This window comes from Meles meles, chromosome 9 (genome assembly GCF_922984935.1).
Source record: "Meles meles chromosome 9, mMelMel3.1 paternal haplotype, whole genome shotgun sequence".
Taxonomy (NCBI): Eukaryota; Metazoa; Chordata; class Mammalia; order Carnivora; family Mustelidae; genus Meles; species Meles meles.
In genome coordinates this window covers 22,986,665-23,012,860 of record NC_060074.1, presented here as the reverse complement: position 1 = coordinate 23,012,860, position 26,196 = coordinate 22,986,665, and the positions used below count along the sequence as shown (strand labels likewise).

The 26,196-nt window shown below is 34.2% G+C and overlaps 1 protein-coding gene across 4 annotated transcripts in view; it reads left to right on the top strand.

The window, feature by feature from the left end:
- Positions 1-26,196, top strand: part of ERBB4 (erb-b2 receptor tyrosine kinase 4) — a 1,171,522-nt gene that overhangs the window by 441,354 nt on the left and 703,972 nt on the right. For all 4 annotated transcript variants that reach the window (XM_046019457.1, XM_046019455.1, XM_046019456.1 and 1 more), the window contains exon 2: positions 1,777-1,928. In XM_046019457.1, the coding sequence (XP_045875413.1) occupies positions 1,777-1,928 (152 nt within the window). The remainder of the gene's footprint in view (positions 1-1,776; positions 1,929-26,196) is intronic.

Sequence of the window (26,196 nt, the reverse complement as noted above, 5' to 3'; positions counted from 1 at the left end):
TAAAGACCCTGTTTCCAAACAAGGTCATAGTCACAGATACCAGGGGTTTAACCTTCAATACATCTTTCAGAAAAAGACAGAATTCCACTTCTAAAAGAATATTTCTAGGAAATACACTGTTTGATGAACTAGACATCCAGACAGGGAAAGATTATGGTTTTTTCATTTGTTTGTTTTAGCACTGAGGTCAAGGTCTACATTATTCTTCAAGACGTCTAGATTTAGGTTTTTGTTATTTTTGATGTGTCAGGAGGCAACAACAGCTGTCAAGATGGTCTTAATTGGGAACCTGGTTGGCTTAGTTGGTTAAGCCTTTGCCTTTGGCTCAGGTCATGATCGTGGGTTCCTGTGATCGAGTCCCACATCAAGCACCCTGCTCGGCAGTGAGTCTATATCTCCCTCTGCCTCCCACTCCCCTTGCTTGTGCTCTCTTTCTGTAGAATAAATAAACAAAATCTTTTAAAAATGTGGTCTTAATTATTGGACTGTATCCATCTAGATATTTTTTTTCCTTTGTGTATGGAAACTAGTTTGCTTGAAACCCATTCCCTTGAATACAGCCAAGGCATTATGACTCGTCATTTCTGTGTGCCTAACTTATAACTGTTTATGACTTTATTACACAGCTCTTTTCTTCAAAGTTTACACTTTATATCTTGCTTAATTTGGCTATATTATAGAACTTACTCAGAAGTAAGTCACTAAGAAGATTATTTCACATTCATTTCCTTTTCAACTTTCCATAGTATTATTATAAGATTCATAATGTAGGTTTTTTTTTCAGTCTACTGAAGATTAGAGTTGGTGCATTAAATGATAAAGATCTTGTACAGGCAGATATAGAAACCATAAGAAGTAATAACCAAAACTCTAACTTCTGGAAGACAAATATCAGCACAGACAGAAAATAAAGAACACACGTGTGTACACTCAGTGTGCGTGTGTGAACAGATTCAAGATCCACACTGTCGAAGAAGGCATACTGAGATCCTTTACTATCAGTCCATTATACCTTAGACTACTAATGAGTATACAGAGGGAAGGCCCAGTTGATATCAATCACAGCTCATATTTTGTAACATGTTCTGTTTGTAGTATATGTTTAAAATGTATGGACTACAAATTGATCGCTTTAATTTTTACTCTTTGCTCTGTTTCTTTGGAACCTGTGCCATCTTAGACTCTGTGTTTCATCCATGCAACTTAGGAAAAGAACTATGATGTCATTTATATGTCTTATCTGAAGAAGCTGAACTCATAGAAACAGAGAGTAGAGTGGTGGCTACCAGAGCTCAGGTGTGAGGAAAATGGGGAGATGCCGACCAAGGGTACAGACTTCCAGTTATAGGATGAATAAGTTCCAAGGATCTAACGTATAGCATGGTGACTGTAATTGACAACACTATATTATATACTTGAAAGTTGCTAACATAGTAGATCTTAAATGTCATTACAGAAAAGAAATAGTGATTGTGGGACATGATTGAAGGTGTTAGCTAATGCTATTATGGTTTTAATCATTTTTAAATATATGTGTATCATATACATCATATCCCTTGAATGTATACACTGTTATGTCTCATATCATGATATAGCTGGGGAAAAATAAAAAGGAAGTATTATATCTGTGTGGTTTATGGGTATAATGGCATGAAATATATTTTAATTTGGGGAAACAGAATAGGGTGTGTGGGATAGAGTGTTGAGAGAGACATTGTCATTGTGCATGTCATGGAGAGGTTATATAACTTCCTCTGTATCTTCTTTTCTTGGCAGTGTGTGCGGGAACAGAGAACAAGCTGAGCTCTCTCTCTGACCTGGAGCAGCAGTATCGAGCCTTGCGCAAATACTATGAGAACTGTGAGGTGGTCATGGGCAACCTGGAGATAACCAGCATCGAGCACAACCGGGACCTCTCCTTTCTGCGGGTAAAGCTGTCTCTTTCTTTCTCTTCTCTTCTCTGTGAGTGGACAGTGGTGTCACAGTGCATAAACACGGACCAGCTTGCTTGTATTTGATGGTGATACTCTTCTGCCTGGCAGGGACCATGACTGTAGGCAGAAGATAAGAGATACCGAGGCATGCCTAGGAAAAGAACAAGAGTAACAGTGCCATCGTGACTGACACCCTAGGTTCAGGGCAGTTACTGTTACTCTAAGATTGATGAAAGATTTTGTCAGCCTAAGGTGCATGATATCGAGCAAGTGTGCTTTTTTCTGAATTGCAGACAAGAGGAAAACTGTTAGGCTGGGACTAGGAGAGTCAGAGGACCAATCCGATAAGAATTGGTAACTTTAGGGGCGCCTGGGTGGCTCAGCGGATTGAGCTGCTGCCTTCAGCTCAGGTCATGATCTCAGGGTCCTGGGATCGAGCCCCGCATCGGGCTCTCTGCTCCGCGGGGAGCCTGCTTCCTCCTCTCTCTCTGCCTGCCTCTCTGCCTACTTGTGATCTCTCTCTGTCAAATAAATAAATAAAATCTTTAAAAAAAAAAAAAAGAATTGGTAACTTTAGTAATCTCACTTCCTGTCCCTTTTCTGTCACTTTGGAAATTTCAGACTACTACATATTACCATAATAAGATTAGAACTGTTATGTGTAGAAGAAAAATGACATCTGTTTTTGAAAACCTACAAATTAGTTAAATTAGACACAGGGAATTACAAGTACTTATGTAGGTTGATATATGTTTGCACATAAATGCACATGTGTGTATATATAAAGTTACTCAGAGACAACCAGTCCTTTTGCAAACTTGTTTTGGCTCTCATTTACATCCTCAGTCTGTTAAACAGACTATCTGTGCTTTGTGCCCTCAGTTTCTTATGTTTTGCTTTAACCAGAATAGGCAAGAGGAAAATCTGAACTTCAAAGAGATATGGTCTTCTGCATACCTATGAATTTATTCTTTATATAAGAACTAACAAGATATATTTTAAATAACAGCATCCCTATAATATATTTGATCTTTTCAGTAGTATTTACACATTTCTTTGGAGTACCGTCTTGTGTAAATCAAGACAAAAATGTTTCAAATACTGATACAGTAAGCTGTTTGGGATATAGTGAATTATTTAAAGAATTGTGATAATTTAAATAATTCTGTACTTGGATAAGTAGTAAAAAAGGGCAATGATTTTTAAATACTTGAATTTATGTAACATATATATAGAAGAGCAACAACCTCAGAAAATGAACCACCTCAAAACTCAAGTAATACTATGAAGCTTCTGATGTCTGTTTATAAAGTGACTATCATACTAGGATCAGTAGAGGGACTGAAGGTGTTTCTGTATTCTGTTGCCTGATTATCAGAGCTCTGGTTCTATGAGTTTTATGTCAAACTTTTTAATAATTATGATATTTAGTTATGACATTTTTGTTTATCAAAAGTAAATAGTAAAAATTATCAAAGTTCTAGAATAAGAGAGCCTTAGAAGAGCTTAACATTTTTGTTTTTTCTTTTTTGGACTATTGTTTCAAGAAGAGAATACTTGTAAGCTATCCTAGAATAGCCACTTCAAAGGAATGCATCATTAGTTATTAAAAAAATCAACCCATGTTGATTATTTTCAGATAGATTTTATTCTTCAACATCAAAATAAGATTTTGATGGAATATGAGCTGATTTGGTTAGAAATGCCAAGAAGCTCAATGATGTCACAGAAAAGGAAAATTGAGATCTGAAATCTGAATCAGGGAAAAAATAGGTTAAATAGTTTATTCAATCAGAATAATATGAGAAAATTTTAAAAGGCAATATAAGATCTTTGTTTTTCTTCTTGTACTTTCTTGACTTTGCTGTACATGGAATGAGATTCTACTGGCTTAACAAAAAATAGTCATGGATTTTATAACTGGCAGTCTTTAAAAAAATAGATTCAAGTCAATTTTTAATATTTAGAAATATGAAAGTAATCTACAGATCTTTGAGCAACATGGTTTATATCATTGGATATTCTACCTTTTTAAGAGCCATCTTGAGTAAATAGTAAGATATTAGAATAAACAAATTTGGGAAAGAATAAAATAAGGATGATCAAGGTTTCTATGTGGAGCAAAAGTTGTTTCTTTAAAAAAATAATTGTTCGTACCTAAGTAGCATCTCCAAAATTTCATGTAAACTTTGTACTACCCCATAAACATATCTTTATTGTCATCTACTGATTCAAAGATAGCTCTAATAGTTTTTTTTTTCCTTACTAATAACACCTTTTTTGTTGTTTCACTTATCTATTGTTCCTTTGGAAAATAGCCATTTCTGGTCATGACATATAAGTATTCATTCAAAGATAATCTTAGCCCAAGAATACAAGAGCAAGTAATCTATTGTCCTTGACCTCAACAATCTTGCAGTCTTGTAGAGGGTTACAGATGAGTAATATGTAAGTATTACATTTATGTGTGTATATATGTATATATATAATGTGTATAATATGATTATATATGCATATATAAAAATTATAGTTGCTAAAACAGAAATGAGAAGCCAGAATCTGAATGAAGGTATGGTCTTGGGTTAATTATAGGTGTGAGTGCTGGGTGAAAAAAAGGAATGGCTAATTCTGAGAGACTAAGGAAAGATTTCATCAAAGATGTGCTTGAGTTGAATCATGAAAAAATGAATAGGGGCTTACAGTGTGGGTAGATAGAAGAGAAAGGCATTCCAATGGGAGTAATATTAGTGCAGGCTTAGAAAGAAGGTCCAGAGTCAGAGGTATGAAGTATGTACTTAATGTTTACTGCTTTAGAGATGAGACATAAGCATGCAAATAAATTACACATCATTCTCACCTTCACGGAACCCATACTGTAGTATGATTGAAGATAAATTTGGGGATGGAATAAAATATTAAAATGGAGAGGTGGAAAGCCTTATATTATAGACAGTTATTTAGGGGACATCAGCATCCAAATAAATTAACCTTTAGGGCTTAGATAAAACCGTCAAGAGGGATTGAGAATACTTAGACCAGAAAGTGGGCCAAGGACTGAGCTCTCTAGATACCCCATTCTTTGTTTTTTGGTTATGTCAGTGTTCTAACTACTTTTCTGAATGAGCCCTGAAAGCAGGCACAACTAACTACTGTATTATTATGCTACTATATTCTAAGTATACCTTAGAATATGCTAAAAGCTCTCCATTTACAGGCTTTCTCCACTAGTCAAAACTCACTTTATCTCACTTCACTTTTATGTAAGACCTACCTGACTCTCTGTTTTCACTAACCAGAAGAAATCTGAAGAGGATTTTCACTTTTACAAAATGATAATTGCTTCTTTGCTTCGTACCATTTTGGCGTAGGGAGGGTTTAATAGGAACACTCTACTTTCAGATAGCAGGGAAAAACTGTAATATAAAAATTTCACTCCAGATAACTGCATTATGGTTCATTTGTGTTCCTAGTGGCTTCCCTCCAAAGTATGTAATCTGTCCAATATTGGCACATTATAATAAGTAGAGTGCATGTAAAGGAAAACTAGTTATTTTACATTATGCTAATATTTCCAATAAGTTTTGAATTATATTAGTGAGTAGTAATCTTGCCTTAACCTATTCTATGTATTACATAGCCCTCAGATATATTTATATAACTGTAATTTACTGAGCAACTGCTTACAGAGGTGTGCAATTTCCCTTCCTCTCAGAATGACTCAAACCTATAATGTGTTCAGAGAGACATCATAGATAGGGATCTTAAATTTATTTCTGGAATTAACTTCTGTCTTTAAGAACATATGAAATTACCTTTATTTTTAAAGGATCTTCCATCCTTGTTTTCTTCTCTAATTAACGAGTTCATAGTATTTTGTTGTGCCTAAAATATCATAAGCTTTCATTAAGTATCTGCCTAAAAGACAAATAAATGAATATTTTTCATAAAACTTAATAATACTTTATAGATCACTGTTTCATGTATTATATGTTCTCTAGATGAATATGTCTACCTCTCCTCATGTTATCTCAGTATGATAGCATCACAGATCAGGTGTGTGGGTATAAGACACATTCTGTGTCAGTTAATTTCTTGAGCCTTTTGGTACCAGAATATAGTCAACGTTTTTTTCTTGTCATCTGGATGTCAGAGAGGGCTGTGCAGACAGCAGAATGGAGCAAACACACTTAAACAGACAGTGAGCAGAGAAAGAGAGAATGACCATTCACCCCAATTTACTGGTGAGGGAATTTCCAGTTTCCAGTCTGCTTTTGATGACTGGTTGCACTACAGCTAGCAGCCCATAGGATACTCCTGGAACTTGGGAGTAACTTTGTAATGATTTTATCCCTTTTCCTTAAACTAGATAGGTTTGTTTTCTTTTATTAAAACCAAAATATCCCATCTAGTACCTCTCTCAAGATCTCAAGAACACAGAAAAAATATGCTTTTGAAGTGGAAGGTGGACTTCTATATTATAAATTAAAAAACCAGACCAAACCAACAAACAAAAAACCACCCTATAACATTTTGGAAATACTTCCTCAATCTTTGTTAGATGTATTTTATTGAAATACTTTGAAATGCATTATTTTAAGACACTTTATTATATCAACCTTGGTGCTTATCTCTATAAGCACCTTTTCACCCAGCTTTGTTGTAACCTCCAAGCTTTTGCATTTCTTCTTGGGGAAAAAAGATCTAGTTGACAATATTTAACATTAGACCCCTGAGAGATCACAGAGTTGGCTAGAAAAAGGCCCTAAAACTTATTTACTATGTACTTTATCACAGTCCCAAGGTTAAGACATAATAGAAAACAACAGGTATAAAAATCACAGATTTTGTGTTATTGTCTTACTCTTCGTGAACTCTCTCAAACAAGGTGAAATATAGCAAATAATGGGAATGAACATTTAGACCTTATACCCTCATTAGAATTCTTGAGAGTTTCTCTTTTGTCATTCCATTGGTCCTCTTTGCTATTGCTGGCATCCAATAACTCCACACTTCTAAAAAGTTACCTTTTTAGACCTCCCAGCATGTATACTTTATATTTATTTTCTCTATTTTATATATTCACTTTAAGCAAATAAGTATTAGGTGCCAACTGAATGGAAAGCAATACATAATGTAGCATATATATGAGGTGTATGGATACCTATCCTTAACCATTAGTATAATAAGTAATAATTTGTAATCTGTAGCTTGAATTTAGTTGTGTGAAAATTGTTTTGGAAATAGTGTTTGTTAGGATTATAAAGAGATAAATTTATTTTAACAGTTGATCCTTTTACCTGGGATATTAAAATATTAGTAATTCATTGAACATCTCTATGCTGTAGTGTAAAGTTGAAGTCTTGACTCTTAATGCTTATAGATGTCTTTATTACTGAAAAATGAATACAAAATAAGTTAATACATTATGATATTGCTCCAAGTAACGTTAATATTTTGTTATTGATAGCAAAAGGTGATGTCTTTGAAAAAGACCAGAACGTATAGATTTTAAAATGAAAATATATCTTAAATATATCTTCCCTCAGATGATGAATAACGTGTTATTATGGGAAAATAAGTTTTATGAGAAAACTTTTTTTTTTAAATTAGCTCTTTTAATTGTATATTTGGCACAGATATAGGGAATTTTTTCTATATGTAAGAAATAATGCCATTTTGAACTTCATTGTTAAAAATAAAATTCCAGTGTTATTTCTTACTAGAAATCATATAAATAGTTCATTTTTCTCTACCAAAGGAAATGTTTATTTTTAATTTCAAATATTTTCTTTGTCTTTTAGTTAATAATTAGTATCATATAATGTCATGGAGTTATCATTCTCCTTTATTAGGATTATATATGGGATCCTTCATTCCTTCATGTATGAGGATGTTGCTTTACATTCACTGGACATGAAATTTGCATTGCTTTTCCAGTGCTGGGAATGAATTTACGTTATTTTATTTTATACTCACACATAGTTCCTCTTCTGAGTAAGGACACGTTTGCAGAAAGGCAGATAAAGCTGTAACTCAGAGACCGCAAGATACTGACTGGCTCACGGGAACCTAAGACCTTGGCTTCATTAGCATAGTTCTGTTACAATATAATCAGGGATGATGCTGGCAGTAATGACTTTCATGTTGCAACAAGTAACTCTGCTTTCACCTATTCCTTAGCTTAGCTTCTGTAACCAGTCAGGCTTAATATAAAATTCTGAAATATTTACATTTCACCCTACTTCTAACTTCAGGGTCTACCTTTTATTGTCCTTTGTCAATTCCAAGCAGATGACCAGAATTAAATCCAACAATATAGGGAGTGGTTTTTATAATTTTATTTGTTTCCCATATCCTTCTCATCCTCATTTAACTCTAACTGTGCCTTGGTTAAGCTGTCTGCTGCATAGTGTGATTTATCAAAATGCTACACTGAAGAATTCATATTTAAAAATAAATAGGTAATTTACAAAGTACTTTTTCCTTTGGGTTAGAAAATAATTTATTGAATAGATTTTTTAAACAGGGGTGACCATTGACTCTGTCTGGTTTTAGCTCATTAAATACTCGATAGAATGACTTGTGTGACAAGAGATTGTGTTGGGGAGATTGATTAGAATCAGGATGAGTAAGTAGTCTTATTTTAGAATCATAAAAAAATTGAAGAGGAAAACACCAGTTAGATGAAACATCTATGAGATAATAAGGTAAATGCTTATGTATTATATTTTCACATTTACCTGAAAGATGATGTAAGTACACTGTTTTCTAATGCAGCATATCTATTTCAAAGCTGTACACACATTTTGTACTGCATAGTAAGGGAGAACAAGACTGAATCTAAATTTTCCTGATTTATTTTGTGACGTAAATAAGTAATGTATTTGTAACTCTATTAAATGGTAGACAACTAAATAAGAATCTTATATCAAGTATTTATATTCCTTAACTAGTTACTCATTGAGCATAGTAGTGTAAGTTTTTCTTCCATGCCACTAATTGGGACAGGTGGCAAGAAAAGACTATGAAGTTCAATATCCAAAATACTTAGAATGAATCATCTTTAGGTTCAAAGAAACTGCACCTTCAAGAAATATATCTAAACAGACATTAGGCTGTTTCAAATCTTTACTTAATTTCTCTAACTGAATTTCACACAAAACTATACTTACGGTAAAACGTAATGTATGTTCGGTATTTTGATGAAGAAATCTTAGCTGATTGAGATGGAAAATACCAAAAAGGAAGTAGAATAAGGTTTAAATATGTCTGTTGGGTCAAAGCAGACATTCTGGGTTAAATGGAATTTTCAAAGCTTTGATAGTTTCTGAAAGCTGTTTTAAGACTGTTAAATATAATACATATGCAGTTTTGTGTTTATGTATTTACAGCTGGCTTTTAAATTGAAATTTGATTTTGAACTAAATCTAATCATAGAAGTTGTATTGCATTTTAAAAAGCTATGCAATTTATACTTGGCCTAGGGAAAAAACAAAATTTCCTCAAAGGTTAAATACCATTTAATCTGAAAATATACATGACTCAAATCCTGCTGCTCTTCAGTTATCTTACATCATAAAGGAAGAAAATGTCTATATTTTTGTGTCAGCAGTTATATAAGCATATTTTTCAAACTTTCTTCTTAATCCTTTAAATGAAATATTAAATAAAAATATTTAATAGTTTTCTCTAAATATTAAAAACAAAATAAATTTAGTACTACCTATAAAAAGATGTACATTTAGTAGAATAAATATTTGAAGGAGTTTTGGAAAGAAGGGTAGAAATAAGAAATATATCCATATAATTTATAATTCTAACATATATATATGTATGTATAATAAATATAAATTATTGGCCATTTATACTGATATATAAATATTAATTAGTAACCATTTTCTAGGATTGAGTCAAATTATTATAAAATATTAAACCTATATAATATTTCTAAGAGAATATTACTGAAAACTTCTTAAAATAAGTTTTTAAGTCCCTAAATTATAGTGCATTTTCCAGAAAAAAAATGCCCTTGTTGCAAATGTACTTAAAATGAATTTATTAGAATGCTGAGCAGATGTAATGTGTTCCTTTGTATCTGTGGAGGTTGTTGTATTTAAATTTGGCTTAAACGGTGAGTATAATGAATTTATAGGCTTATCTTAACCTTAGTGAAATATGCAAGTAACAAACCCATTTCACTCTATGATTCTTAGGTACTCTTTGCTCAGGGGAATTGAGTATAAAAAGTTTCTTTCTCTCATTTGTAAGTAGCAAAGACCTTGCCTCAAAGAGAGAGGTCTTTGAATAAAGTATAAAAAATATCATTAAACAAATATTTATGTGAGTTTTTAAGAGTAACTAGAAACATTTTGGCAATGGGCTACCTTTTGAATCTAAAACCCAAACAGTAGGTTATAATCAAATAAAGCCTTTTAAAAATTCATAACTATGAACCTCTTAATTAGCTTTATTTTTCTCTGACTCTTAAAATGGAACACTGTTTCTTTCAAAAAAGAAAAGATGAACCATATTGTAGGAGACCAAACCAATTTCAAAGGTCTCTCTTCAATCACATAGAGTATAATTTAAAGTTCAAAAGTGTAAAAATAAAATGTGAAGACTTCTGCATTTAGAGACACTGCAATTATTTCTCCTAATCCCTGATTTGAACCCATTTAACTGTAAAATATTATATTAAAATATATAATGAAAGTGATAAATTTAAGGTATTTGTTTTAGTTAACTATAGGCCTCTCTGAAATCATTTCTATTCAATTTCTACATGGAAATTGGAATATGTAATTGAATGTTGAAATAAATCTCCTTAAGCAATGTGGTGCCACACAGATTTTAAAAAAAAAAGTACCTATTGGAGTGCCTGGCACCTAGTAGATGTAGACTGTATCTAACCCTATTGGGTTTCTTTCTTTCTTCTCCCAATCCTTAGGTATCCTCTATTGAACTATGTTCTGAGTACTTGACAGTAAATTTTTATAAAGCTTTTTTTAGAGGTTCAGTTTTGCATGGTAGTGATTTTGTATTTTCAGAGAGGTGAAATCGCAAGTCAAACTCTTGGCTGTTTTTAAGAATTAATCAATAGCTAAAAATGCACAAACTCTCTTCATAGTGAGTGAGAGTTGTTTCAACAGTCTATAAGACATCATCTCATGGAATCATTGGGAAGCATTCATGAAAGAATTTAATGAGGCATCAGTGAAGCATTGGGAAGAGCTCATGAAAGAAAAAGAGGTCAAAAGTATAAGCAAATTTGGCTATATGCTGAATTATATTACTTATTTTCTTAAAATTCCCATCCTTTGAGAACAATGGCCAAAATTCTTATTAAGTTCCTATATTTTTTGGCCGCTGCTTTGTCCTCCACTATTGCTGATAACATTAAAATTCATGGCTATCATTCAGTCTTAGCTAACTTCCTTTCTATATTAAGCTCTCTCTAGCTTGATTGCCCTTCCTTTCATTCTAAGACCTTCTCCCCCACCAAAAAATATAAACACATACCCTTATTCCTGCCTGGGATAAGTTCTGTTTAAATTCCAAACTCTTTTTAAAGGTCATTTCTCGAGGGAAGCTTTACTAACTCCCATATGTTACTGAATTCTTCCCATTATTACATTCATAGCACTCTATGATTCTTTGTAGCACTTCCTTTAGAGCAATTATTTGAGCATTTGTTTAATTTTTGCTACTCTTCTAAATAGTAAATACCTTGAGGGCAAGGGTTATGTCTAGTTCACTGTAGAATTCTAGCACATAATAGAGTTTCTATCATATAGTGGATGCTCAGCAAATATTTGTAGAATGAATAAATAAGTAAATTGAATAAGAATAAGAATGAATTCTTCTACTCTTCATAACTTTTATAGTCAGGAAAAGAAAATGATTGCACTGGCATCTTTTTTTCTTTACATTATTTACTTTTCTAATTGAATCTCCTCTCCCTAATGTCAAGTAGAAACAATGGTGTCTTTTATTTTATTCCATGGAATGATTTGGTTTATAATAAATAATATCTACCTGCAGTGGAAACATGGGAAACTTAACTTAGGTACTTAACACTGATACATTAAAAACCTAATGGATAGGTAAATAGTCTGGTTGTGGACTCAGTTGTGTGAAGATCAAAGCCATATAACCTTTATAACTCTAAGTATCTTCTTCTCTGGACTGCCTTGAATATCTGAAATTCTCTCTATTATATTATATCTCCATTATATTATGATCTTCTGTATCCAGTTACTCTTTACAAACTAAGGTCTCCATGCTCTTGCATGCAATTTTCTTCCTCTCTGAAATGCCTTTCCATGCTTCTCATTTTAGAAAATCCTCAAACGTTAACATGTACCCCAAGTTCAATCTGTATTGCCATCCCTGCCCCCCACCCCAATCCAAGCAAAATGAGTGTGTTTTTTAAAATTTTTTAAAGATTTTATTTATTTATTTGAGAGAGAGAGAGAGATCACAAGTAGGCAGAGAGTCAGGCAGGGAGAGGCGGAAGCAGGCTCCCCGCCGAACAGAGAGCCCGATGTGGGGCTCAATCCCAGGGCCCTGAGATCATGACCTGAGCCAAAGTCAGAGGCTTAACTCACTGAGCCACCCAGGTGCCCCCAAATTAGTGTTTTAGTAGTTAGTGTTTATCTGTATGACAGCATATATGAGTCTATGTAGGAATGTGTTGGACTGTGGGATGTACTTCGCATTTTCATCAATTTATGTAGATATTGTGTAGAGCAAATGAGAATAAATGTCCAATCAACTTTTGTTCTTTGAGCGCATAAACTGGGTTAAATGGTTTTCTCTCAGTGAATTTTGTTATACTGAAACTATATTCTCTGTAATAAGAAACACAGTATGTATAGGCACTTTTAGAATTACCTCTAGGTTGTCATGGACTAATACCTAATACTTATGATTTGTTGAGAGAGGTATAAAGCACTATGCTGATTCTATCCTCCACTTCTTATTGCAACCTTATGTCTAAGTGTTATTATGCTTGTTTATAAGTGATGACAGGCTTCAAAAAATTGAGTCACTTTCTTAGGAGTGTACTGCTAATGGACAAATCAAGCACTTTAACTCAGTTCTTTCACTTAAAATAGTTCAGACACTTTCATGTTGCCTTGCTACTGCCCACTGTTTGTCAATGACCCGTCTGTTACTTAGAACATGTTTTGAGGGAAATTGATATAAGGCAACTCCTATATATATTTATATTTGTTTTACCTATTTATTTTTATTTATCAAAAAACAGGTGTTTATTGATTGCCAGGTCTGTAATTTTTTGTGCTGTACTTTACAAAGAAGTAACTATATAGCTATAAGTTAGCAGTCATTAGCTTAAACCTTATAAACACTGAAAGAATGGTATAGGTGGTAAATACCATAGACATACCCAGAATAGATTCTAATCCTCTTGAGAGCAAGGACTCTATTTTATCTATCTTTATATTTCCAGCCCCTTTCACCCTGTCTGTGTGTGTGCACGTGCGCATGCACGTGTGCACACACACACACACAAAGTGTGAGATAAATGATGGATGATTGAATGGTATGTATTTAGAGGTGTGTGTGTTGGAAGTAGCATAGAAAGGGGTCATGGAATGGTTCCCTGTCCCATGTATAGGGAACTTGGAAGTCATCACTTCATCTTAACACTAAGTAAAAGTCTAAACAGACTGAAAAATCCACAACTTTTCTTGGATCCATAAGAAAGGGGAGTACATAGGGCAAATTACTGCCGCCAAGATGATAGAGACCGAGAAGCAAATACAGAGAGCTAAGTTTTAACTAGAGCAGAGACTCAGAGCTGAAACAACTGTGTGAACCACTGCTGGGGAAGGAAAAACTGAAGTGTAATTGGCAGGTTCCTGGAGGATTAGGACAGACAACTATGAGAGTTAAAAACTTCAGGAGGGCCCAGTCAGAGGGAGCTCCACAATATGATGAGATTTATTTCCAGGAGCTTGAGCAGTTGCCCATAGTAAGTATCCTGAAAAAAATCCCCTCAGGCTTCTACACAGTGGGGAGAAAAGGAACCATTTTGAAATGCATTTGCTTAACAAGGCCTGCCCTCAGTGGAAACAAGTTAACCAGAGCCTAATCTACTGGAATGATATCAGAGTTTTACTGACATGTGGAAGGGAAATATCCAACTCCAGCCTAATCTAGCCACCTTGTTCCACCTAATAGGGGAGGAAAACAAAAACAAAACAAAACAAAAAAGTAAAACAGAAAAACAAAACAAAACTTAAGAAACACCCATGATATTCACAGTCAGATGCATAGGCTCACTAGAAGCCTGAGATCTAATTATAGGAGTATAGAATGCTTCCCCTTCCCCTACACCTTGCTGCCCCATAACTTATTTACAACAAATCCTTTTCCCCATCTTGTCTGACTATTAAAAAAAAAAAAATTACAAGGCATGCCCAAGGCAAAAAACACAATTTGAAGAGACAGAGAAAACATCACAACCAGACATGGCAAGGTTGTTGGAATTATCGGACTGGGAATTTAATACAACTATGATTAATATGCTCAGAGCATTAACTGATAAGGTAGACAGTATGCAAGAACAGATGGGCAATATGAGATGGAAATCCTAAGAAAGAACCAAAAAGAAATGCTAGGGCTAAAAACAAAACAAAAGAAACAAACAAAAACCCCACTGGAACAGAATTAAAGAATGCTTTTGATGTGCTTATTAACAGACTGACATGACCAGGGAAAGAATCTCTGAATTAGGGGATACCTCAATAGGATTTTTGAAAACTGAAAAGCAAAGAGAACCTAGACTGAAAACAAACAAATAAAAATAGAATAGAATAAATAATATCTGTGGGGCAGCAAGAGAAGGTGTCACATACACATAATAGAAATACCAGAAGGAGAAGAGAGCAATAGAAAAAATATTTGATACAATAATGACTGAGAATTTCTCCAAGTTAATGTCACATACCAAACTACAAATCTAGGAAATTCAGATAACACCAAGTAGGAATAAATGCCACAAAAACTCTACCTAGACATGTCATTTCCAAACCACAGAAAACTGAAGATAAAGAAATCTTAAAAGAAGCAGGAAAAAATGCCTTACCTACAGAGGAACAAAGATAAGAATTACATCTGACTTCTCAGAAACCAGAGAAGTACTCCAAGAAGAGCATGGAATAAAATATTTAACTGTTGAGAGAAAAAAACAAAATGCCAACCTAGAATTCTGCATCCTGATAAATTATCCTTCAAAAGTGAAAGAGAAATAAAGAATTTCTCAGACAAACAAAATTTGAGGTAATTTGTTGCCAGTAGACTTACTTTGTAAGAAATGTTCAAAGAAGATCTTTAAAGAAACTAAATTAGGTCAGATTTACATAAAGAAAAAAAGAGTACTGAAGAAGGGACAAATGAAGGTAAAATAAAAACTTTTATTTTCATGTTCTTAATTGATTTAACAGATAACAGTTCATTCAAAATAAAAATAGCAATAATATATTTAATTCTGTATGCTTAAGAATATTTATTATATTTACATAATATATATGCTTATATGTAATGAAATGAATGATAACAGTAATACAAGGGACAAGAGGAAGGACTGGATTTTTTTTTAACCATGAAGTACACTAACCATGAAGTGACATGTTATTTGAAAGTGGACTTGGATTAATTGTAAATTTATATTGCAAGCTTTAAGACAACCACTAAAAAAAAACAAACAAAAAAAACAACCACAAAACTAAAACTGATATTTAAGAAAGGAGAGAGAATGAAATCATATAAAATCTCAAAACCACAAAAGGCAGAAAAAGAGTAGAAGAAAAAAGTAGGAACAAATGGCAAGGGCTACAATTCTTTAAGACTAATTAATGTGGTAGAATATTAACCCAACTATATCAATAATCACTGCAAATGTAAATGATCCAAATACACCGATTAAAAGACAGAGATTGCCAGGGTAAATAAAAAAGTATAACCCAAGTATACATGGTCTACCAGAAACCCACTTTAAATATAATACACATATAGATTAAAAGTAAATATATGGAGGGAAAAAAATACCGTGCTAACACTAATCAAAAGAAAATAGGAATTGCAATATTGATCAAACAGAGCAGACTTTGAAGTAAGGCAGGTTACCAGGGATAAAGAAAGGCATTACATAATGTTAAAATATGAATTCTCCAAGAAGACATAATAATTTTCAACCCATATACAACCTCTAACAATATAACATCAAACTACATGAGGCAAAAATGGATAGAACTTCAAGGAGAAATAGATGAGTCTACTATCATAGTTGGAGACTTTAACACACTTCTCTCAGAAATGAACAGATTCAGCAATAGGAAATCAGTAAGGACATAATTGAACTCAACAACACCATCCATCAGCTGGCTATCATTGACATCTGTCGACTACTTCATATAATGGCAGCAGACTTCACATTTTTCTCAAGCTCACATGGGACACTTACCAAGATAGATCACATTCTGGGCAATAAAACAGACACTAACAAATTTAAAAGAGTAGAAATCATGCAGTGTCTGTCCTCAGACCTCAGAGGAATTAAAGTAGAAATCAAAAACAGAAAGACAGCTGGAAAAATCCCGAAATATGTGGTGATTAAATAATACATTTCTAAATATCAAAAAAAATCTCAGGAGAAATTAAAAAATAGTTTAAATGAAAATGAAAAGATAACTTAGCAGAATTTATAGGCTGCAGCAAAAGTATGCTTGGTGGGTATTTTAAAGCAGAAATACATGTATTAAAAAGGAGGGAAGATCTAAAAATAATCTGGGGTGCCTGAGTTGGTAGAGCATGTGATTCTTGATCTTGGGTTTGTAAGTTTGAGCTCCATGTTGGGTATAAAGATTATTTAAAAATATAATCTTAAAAAAATAAAATAAAATCAATAATCTAAGTTTCTACCTTAGGAAACTAGAAAAAAATAGTAAATGAAATCCAAAGTGAGCAGTAGAAAAGAAATAATGAGAATTAGGCCTGAAATCAATGAAATTGAAAACAGTAAATTAATAGAGATAATAAATAAATATTCATGCTGGCTCCTTGAAAAAAATCAATAAAATCAATAAGCCTCTATTCATAATAATTAAGAAAAAAAAAGAGAACACAAATTAGTAATGTCAGAAATGAAAATGGGAACAGCACAACAGTTACCATGGAAAATAAAAGGATAATAAAGGAGTGCTGTGAATAATGCTATGTCCACAAATTTGATAACCTAAATGAAATGAAACATTTCCTTGAAAAACACAGTCTACACACAAGAACAAACTGGTGATCTGAATAGGGTTATTTTATTGAATAAGTTGAATCAATAAATATCTTTTAAAACAGAAAGTTTCAGGCCCAGATGAATTCACTGGTAAATTCTACCAAACATTTAAGAAAAATATATATATACCAATTCTATACAATCTCTTTTGGAGGATGGAAGCAGAGGGAATACTTCCTAACTTATTCTGAGGCCTGTATGACCCTAATACTAAAACCAGAGAAAGGTATTACAGGAAAAGAAAACTACAGACCAGTATCTCTCATGAACATAGGTATAAAAATTCTCAACAATATATTTGCAAGTTAGCTCCAAAGAAGTATAAAAAGTGTTGTATATCAGAGCACCTGGGGTGGCTCAGTGGATTAAGCCGCTGCCTTCGGCTCAGGTCTGATCTCAAGGTCCTGGGATCGAGCCCCGCATCGGGCTATCTGCTCCACAGGGAGCCTGCTTCTTCCTCTCTCTCTGCCTGCCTCTCTGCCTACTTGTGACCTCTCTCTCTGTCAAATAAATAAATAAAATCTTTAAAAAAAAAAAAGTGTTGTATATCATGACCAAGTGGAATTTATCAATGCAAATCTGGTTCAACATTTGAAAATCAATTGATGTAATCCATCATATCAATGGACTAAAAAAAAAAAATCACGTGATCTTATCAATAGATGCAAAAAAAAAGCATTTGACAAAATCCAATATCTATTCATGATAAAAATTTACCCATTCATTATGAAAATTAGGAATAGAGAAGAACATTGTCAACTTGATAGACACTATCTACCAAAAAACCTATGGCTGACATCATACTTAATGGAAAGAAACTTGAACCTATCCCATTGGGATCAAGTACAAGGCAAGTCACTCTTAAAGACAGTTTGGTAAATCTGTACAAAACTATATACACTCTTATCATACGATTCAACAGTTCTGTTCCTTAATATTTATTCAAAGGAGTTGAAAACTTATGTCCACAGAAAACCAGCACACGGATATTTATAACAGTTTTATTTTTAATTACCAAAGCTTGAAAGCAACAAAGATATCTTTCAGTAGGTAAATGGATGAATAAACTGTGGTACATTCAGATAATGGAATATATTTGAGTGCTTAAAAGCAATGAGGTATCAAGCCATAAAAGTAAGACTTGGAGGAGCCTTAAATGCATATTACTAAGAAGTCAAAATGAAAAGCTGCATAATATATGATTCCAAATACATGACATTCTGGAAAACGTAAAACTATGGAGACGATAAAAGAGTTGTTTCTTGGTGGGCGGGATGGAGAGGCAGAGAGATGAATAGGCAGATCACAGAGGATTTTGAGGGCAGTGAAAATAGAATAATAAAAATGTCATAATTTTGTCCAAACCTATAGGATATATAGCATCAAGAGTGAACCCTAAGGTAAACTATAGACTTTGGGAGATTTTGAAGTGTCAGTGCAGATTCATCCTTGGTTTAAAAAAAGGGGAGTGGCACCTAGGTGGCTCGGTTGGTTGAAAGTATGCCGTGGTCTCAGATCATGATCCCGGGGTCCTGGGATCGAGCCCCATGTTGAGCTACCTGTTGATCTTGTGCCTGCTTCTCCTTCTCCTCCCCGTTCATGCTCTTTCTCATTATCTCTCTCTCTCTCGAATAAATAAATAAAATCTTTGAAAAATATGTAAAACAAAGAAAAGAGAAAAATATGTAAAATAAAGAAAAGAGAAAGTAGCATTTTGGTGAGTGATGTTGATAATGGGGAAGGCTATGTATTTGTAGTGGCAAGGGGTCTATGAGAAATCTCTGTCTTCCTCTCAATTTTGTTGTAAACCTAAACTCAAATAAACAAATAAAGTCTTTTTTAAAACTCCACAGAAAACATATAGCTTATGTTAGTTGTGAAAAAAGAGTGAGGTTTAATAAGGAAGAGAGAAAATGGGGAAGGAATTCTTGGTGTACTTTCACTTGGAAGATCTCCATTTTTCATTCACCACACAAATTTGGAGGCAAGAAAAGACAAAAAAGGAAGGATTAATTTGTGGTATTGGGGATAGAGTTGAGACGCAAGAAAAACTGGGAGGTGCTAGGACATTCAGATAGAAAACAGAGGTCAGAGTCAAACTGTGGTGAGCTTTTAAGATCTGACAGGTTTTCATGTGAAAATACTTTTTGCAGAATTAAATCTTATGGGACTGTGGACCTATTTTAATAACCAGGACATCAGGTTGATGTGAGCCTGGAACCAGTTGGTTGCAGTGACAGTTGAAGGCATGAGATACATTCAGTGATCCTTGTAAGCAAAGATTTAATAAGGCTTCATGACTGTATGTAGAGCCTGTGGATAAAGAAATAGACCAAAAAGATCTCACAACTGTGCATTTGTATACATACATTTTCCTGCTTATAATCATAACAGACAGAGGAGAGCTAGTTGTTTCCAAAGATATGTAGTGGCATTTCTTGAGTTTCAGTTTTTCAGAAAGATTCTCTTAATAGAAATGTGCTTTGTACCTAACTAAGGCCCACCCATCAGGGCATAAGAGAATGTTGGGTAGGGAGGGTAGCCAGAGAATGGAGTTAGTAAAGCATTTACCAGTATAATTTCTGTTTTCAAAAACTAGAGGGCTGCTACTTTTTTTTTTCCCCCCCCGAACTCTGATAGAGGTTCATCAGGCAAAGTTAAGCTCAGCAAAAGATTGGCCGTGCTTAAACCTTTTGGGGCAATAACCTAGTTTTCTTTCTAAGAGATGTAGTCCCCTAAAAAAGCTTGGCTCTTTGTTTGCTGCATGTAGTTCTAACACATGTACAAAGACCGGGAGCTGCCATTTTATTGCTGGGACTAACTCGGAAGCGGTTCTGGTAACGGAATTCACAGATGACTCTGCTCTGGGAAAGTCCCTTTTGAATTTTCCTCCTTATCAGTTAAAGGATTTATCAGCTGTCACTGGAGTGTGTGACTTAGCTGGGCTTTTGTCTCCAGTTTTCATTTTGTTTCCGTGAGGCAGTACCAACAGCATCTGCTCTGTTAATCCCCAGGAAGGTTGCTGGGAACGTATCAGCACTCCTAGAACTGGCCATCTAATATCCTTCCCTAAGGAAGCAAAAGGTCTGATTTAACTGACCTGTGACACAAATAAAGAGGAATATGACAAAAGGAAAGAAGTTGAGTCCTCTCAGAAGGGATAGGCCAGGTGAAAAAGTTTAGAAGAAAAGAGAAGCAAATAATACATAAAAGTCTGTGGATAGGATGAGTTTGGGTGAGCTGAGGGAAGCCAAGAGTGCAGAAATATGCTAATAAATACAGCATGTTAAAATGTACTCCACACCGCTTTCCAAATTGCTTGGATTTTTAATCTTTCAAGTGAGAGAGCTTCACCTTAAAAACCTTTTACTTCTCTATTCAAGATTTATAAGGCATCTTTTGCCCCGGTATCTTTATGTTTATGCACAATTTGTCTTTTTAATTGAGCGATTCTCACCATCCCTGTGAAGTAGTGGGACAATTTCATTTTGCTGATGAGGGCATTGAGGCCCAGAAAGGTTAACTGACTTTCTCAGGGTCATGCATCAGTGGCTGGCAGAACCTAAACCCAGAACATTCTGAAGAGACTTGAGAACTCATAGCAAAGTTTAACTTTACAGGTAATTAAGCCCAATTAATGCCTTCTACATCTTCATTATGGAATTCATACCATATCTGTAGTTTAACTACAGGGGAAACCTCGCAGCAAATTGTTACAATATGTTTTCCCACAGAAATAGATCTAGTCTTTATTGCTTTTTAATTGTTTAATCCTGTCTTGTGTAACAGACCCGACCCACCTCACCACCACCCCCCCATCCTCAAATACATGGGAACAAGTCCCATATCCTGCTACCATGAGTGCTGCTCAAAAGATAGTCTAATTCCTTGGTCAGTAAGCTGCTCAGCACAGAGTCCACAGCTTTTTTCAGACTACATTTGGACTATTATGTTCAGATAAAGACCTTACATTTAAAGATAGAATTGACTTAGATTGTGTTTATAATAGGCAGTTGGGACAGTATGTTTCCAGACAGCGTCTCAAAAGTAACAGTTTGAAAGAAATGGGTGTGTTGACCCTGGTGAGGAGAGTACTAAATGGAAACATGGTAATTGTTTTCAGACATTTAAGGGGCTCTCATAGAAAAGGGAGTGGCCTAGTTTTGAGTTGTTCCAGAAGACAGAATTAGGCAAAAGTTGAAAGGAGGCCGATTTTGGCTTAAAATAAAAATTTTGCTAACAATTAGAGCATTCTAACAATATAATGGGGTGCCTTGTTAGATAGGGCAAATGGACAGGAACTCTTAATTGAACACCTTGTATTTTCCAGGCACTGGGCCATTGGGACCATAAAACAGCAAAGAAAAGATGAATTTAAAGAGCCTGGCACATTATAGGTTCCCACTTAACTCTCTTCCTGTCCCTGAACATTTCTTTTATATATTCACAGTAATCCAGTGACAACATTGTTCAGAGAAGATAGAATTTGCCAAAGTCAAACAGCAAGAAGGAGGGCGTAGCCAGGACTTGAATTTAGGTCTCTCTATGTCCAAATCTTATATCCATTCTACTGGGCATTGCTATCTCTACCATAAAACTCTGTTCTCTTTCTATGGTGGGTACTCAGTTGAGAGAGATCAAGAAAGGAGGGACAGAATGTTGTGCATCTGGTACAAAGTTGGTGGAAAACTTCTGGTCTTTGTAATTTTTTGACACTTCATTTTCTTGAAGAGCTACACTATTTCCCTGGCAAACACTCTGTGTTGTTGGGTTATAGGCTGACTTCTCAAAGGGTAGATTATAACATTGCTAAACTTTTAATAATATATTTAACAAGGTGTTTAGAAGTAGGTGATGCATTTTTGAAATCACTAACTCTTCCCTGATTTTCCATTATAGCTTTATTCATTTATAGCATTTCTTACCTAAGCTATATCGAATAGGGCTTGGAGAGTATTAAGGTATAACATAGAAAACACTAGCATGTCCTGTGAACATACTTCTTATCTTTCTTCAAAATTTCATTCCTTTACTATTGAATACTTTTCACTTTTCAGTCTTTTATTCAAATGATAAGATACTTGGGTGGTTTGTCTTGGGAGGTTTAAAACTTACTAACCAACATCTTATTAGATTTCATCTTGCCTGGAATTAGTTGACATTTCATGATCTTTCTTGATTAACAGTTTTGCTTGTTGAATGATGTCTCAGAAAGCATCTCTATCTACACCCTGAGCTACTTTTTGGGTATCCTCCATATAAGTCTCATGTCACTCTTGCTTTTGCTGTGTCTTTATACTTTCCTGCCTCAAACTTACACAGTGCTAATTTCAAATAGGTAATGAAAAAACAGAAAACGAAGATTTTAAACTCTCTGATGATATGATACAGAACAAATTATTTAACTCTCTGAGTTTCCTGTTTCTCTTTCATAAAATGAAAATGTTAGATTGGGATAGTATTTTATAGCTTTAGTCAATATTAAAATATCTTCATAATTCTTCCTACCTACAAAAAGCTGTATTCTTATTTTCATTTAATTTTTAATAATTTTCTACATAACTAAATATATTTTAAAGTTAAATTCAAAATTATGACCAAAAAAAAAGAAACTTTAATACCTCCAACATAAATATAAAATAATAAAACATTAATGCTAAGAAAAAGCATGACTGCCAAAGACTTAGAGCCTGAAACTTTCTTTTTCTCTTCTTTAGGAAAAAAGAATGCCAAGAGTTTGAGCTGTTAAGGAATAGAGACACCACACTAAGACTTTCTCTTTGGTATAAAGAGAAAGAGGCAAGAAGTTTCATACAATGTGATTCAATGCTATTTAATGCTATCTATACACCTGAAATTATCTTGTTTATCATCCTTTAGGAAACACTGGACTCAAATATCTGCAATGACCTACATATGGTCTCTAAACTTAGAGACCATGACCTGGCAAACTAATTTATAATATAGTTTCAACAGTTGGAGACTCAGTAGATTTTTTCAGATTAGAGTTTTCCCATATATGTTAAGCTTTAGAGAATTCTACTAAAGGAGATATTTGGGGGCTAGGGGCATTTCCAGAAGTCATCTAATCTTATTTCTTAGGTAATTTCTTAATGGAGTCCTCTAGGCTCCAATTACTTTGAGAGATTGTATCTTTTTGAAAGATAAAGGATTTTGGTGTCTGATAAATTCTACTTATATGACCTTGGACAAATTCCTTAACCTTTTTCAGACTTAATTTCTTCTTTCTAATAAGAGTGTCAACATCCACAGAGGGTCCAAATGCAATGGTAAACCATACAGTATCTACCATGACAACTGACACATAACAGTTCAAAAATATACTTCTTTATCCAACTTCGAAATCAAAATATTCTAGCGAAGTGCAACTCCATTTGATTACTGCTTTTTAAATATCTTGTTATCATAAAGAATGTCAAATTGAGTTTGTGTGACTTTAGATATGCATTAGAGTGTTGTGGTTAGGACCATGTACTCCAGAGTCAATCGTATGGTTTGAATCCTCTTTTATGAGATGAATGAACTTGGACAAAGTATTTAATCTTATATGAAAAATGGGATTATTAATAGCACCTTTTGGGTTGTAATAACTTTTGAATTAGTTAATGTAAGTAAAGTGCTAAGGACGTTAACTGTCATATACTGGACACTCCATCAATGCTTAATGATTCATACCTCTAATGGTGTTTTAAAAAGTGAAATAATTTTCAGAGAAAAATATTTCTAAGAAACATTTTATTGAATTATTATCTTTCTAGTGGACAATAAAAGTTGCTGTAAATTTAAAATCTTAGGACATCGAAATGCACAATATAACACAATACAATATAATAACATCCTTAAACAAGCTCTTTACTGAAAACACTGCATATCAACCTTTGACATATAGCATTGAATATAAAAAGTTTTAATATTTATGTTTTCAGTTGCTATTTTCTTTTTTTAAATATTTATGTATTTTAGAGAGAAAGAGAGAGAGAGCAAGTGGAGGGGAGGAACAGAGGGAGAGGGAGAATCTCAAGCAGACTCCCCACTGAACATGAAGTGGACTCAGTATCATGACCCCAAGATCATGACCTGAGCTGAAATCAAGTCAAATGCTTAACTGACTCAGCCACCCAGGCACCCCTCAGTTGCTATTTTTGTTAATATTAAAAAAAATTGGGGGCACCTGGGTGGCTCAGTTATTAAGCATCTGCCTTTGGCTCAGATCATGATCCAAAGGTCCATGATCCCTGCCTAGTGGGAAGACTGCTTCTCCCTCTCCCACTCCACCTGCTTGTTTTCCTTCTTGCTGTCTTTCTCTGCCAAATAAATAAATAAGCAAATTCTTAAAAAAAAATACAAAAACTTTGATTTACCACTCTCCTAAGTTCTGTGTATATACTTATATAAGACTAATGACTCATTTAGACCCATTAATCTTTTGAGTTGTATCAAATAAGTTACAGGTATTATCAGTATTTTGTTTAAATTTGTTTACATTTTTAAAGTAAAAATTGTTGTTCTCCAAATGAAATTTGCATTTAGCATGCTTCATACATTCCTACTACCTGTGCTCCCTCAAGAGAGTGATAGAACTCGAAAAATCCTCTAATTAACATGTATTGCACCAAGTAGCATAAACTTAAAGATGTATTTCTATACTAACAAGAAATCAGAAAACTATTTGGTAAATTCTCATTTACTCATGTCACTTTGTAAAGAATTCCAGAATATGACTGTTTATAGGTAGCTCTCAGCATAGTGACCTTGAGATATTTCATTTCTCTTACATTTTTAATGTAAAATAACCAAAAAGCATAGCCAATGTGCAGGTTTTTTGGTAGTTTGAGTCTCCAACACTTCCATTTAATAAGCGTATTTTTCTTTTGATATTAGAGAAAAGATAAAAAGACAGATAGATAAAAGAAATAAGAAAATAAAAGGAGTGAAAGAGGGAGAAAAGGATGGGGAAAGAAAAGAGAAAGGGGAATAAACACAGGGAGGGGTGTGAACAAGAAGGTAGGATGATAAGTAGAGGACCCCATATGATTTTTTCATACTGGTCTTGAAAGGCATGAAGGTAACAAGAAGCAATTGTAATCCAGCAAGCTATGCCATGCTGTTCTATATCCAGAGTGACTCTGCTTTTATCTGTCTTAGTAACTTCTGGATAATTGTGGGGAGACTCTTCAGCAATACACTACAGCATCTACCAGAGTCAAAGGAGATGTTGTCATCTCCTAGACAACAAGTCTAGTTGTTACCTTGGGCAGTTAGAACCTAGGGACCCTGTCAGCCCATGCTGTTCCTCAGCAATGAGTGTTAAAGAACATGTAAACTCTCTTTGGTTGAAAACTCCAGGGACTATAGACCAAATTTTCTATATAACAAATAATCTTGAATCTCTCCTTCCTGGAGAAGGGCCTGAAGGGGAAAGAATATTGGAAGAGACTAGACACCAGCACCTTGAATATTTTCCTGATCAAAGCAGGATCAAAACAGGATCACATAAATTTGTAGGTTGCTGGTTAGATCTAAACTCTGGCAAATCACTCTGTACCTTTAATCAAGATTAATAGCTTGAGGGCACCTGGGTGGCTCAGTGGGTTAAAGCCTCTGCCTTTGGCTCAGGTCATGATCTCAGGGTTCTGGGATGGAGCCCCGCATCGGGCTCTCTGCTCAGCAGGGAGCCTGCTTCCTCCTCTCTCTCTGCCTGTCTCTCTGCCTACTTGTGATCTCTGTCTGTCAAATAAGTAAATAAAATCTTTAAAAAAAAAAAAGATTAATAGCCTAATAGTTTCATTCTACTAAAACCTAAAACTGTGACCAGGTCTTACTTTAAATATGTTTCCTAGTTTTAAGAATATCCTTGAATAATAAGGAAGAAAGTATATAAATCTTCATCTCTAATTTAAACATGTTTAATAAACGAAAATTGTT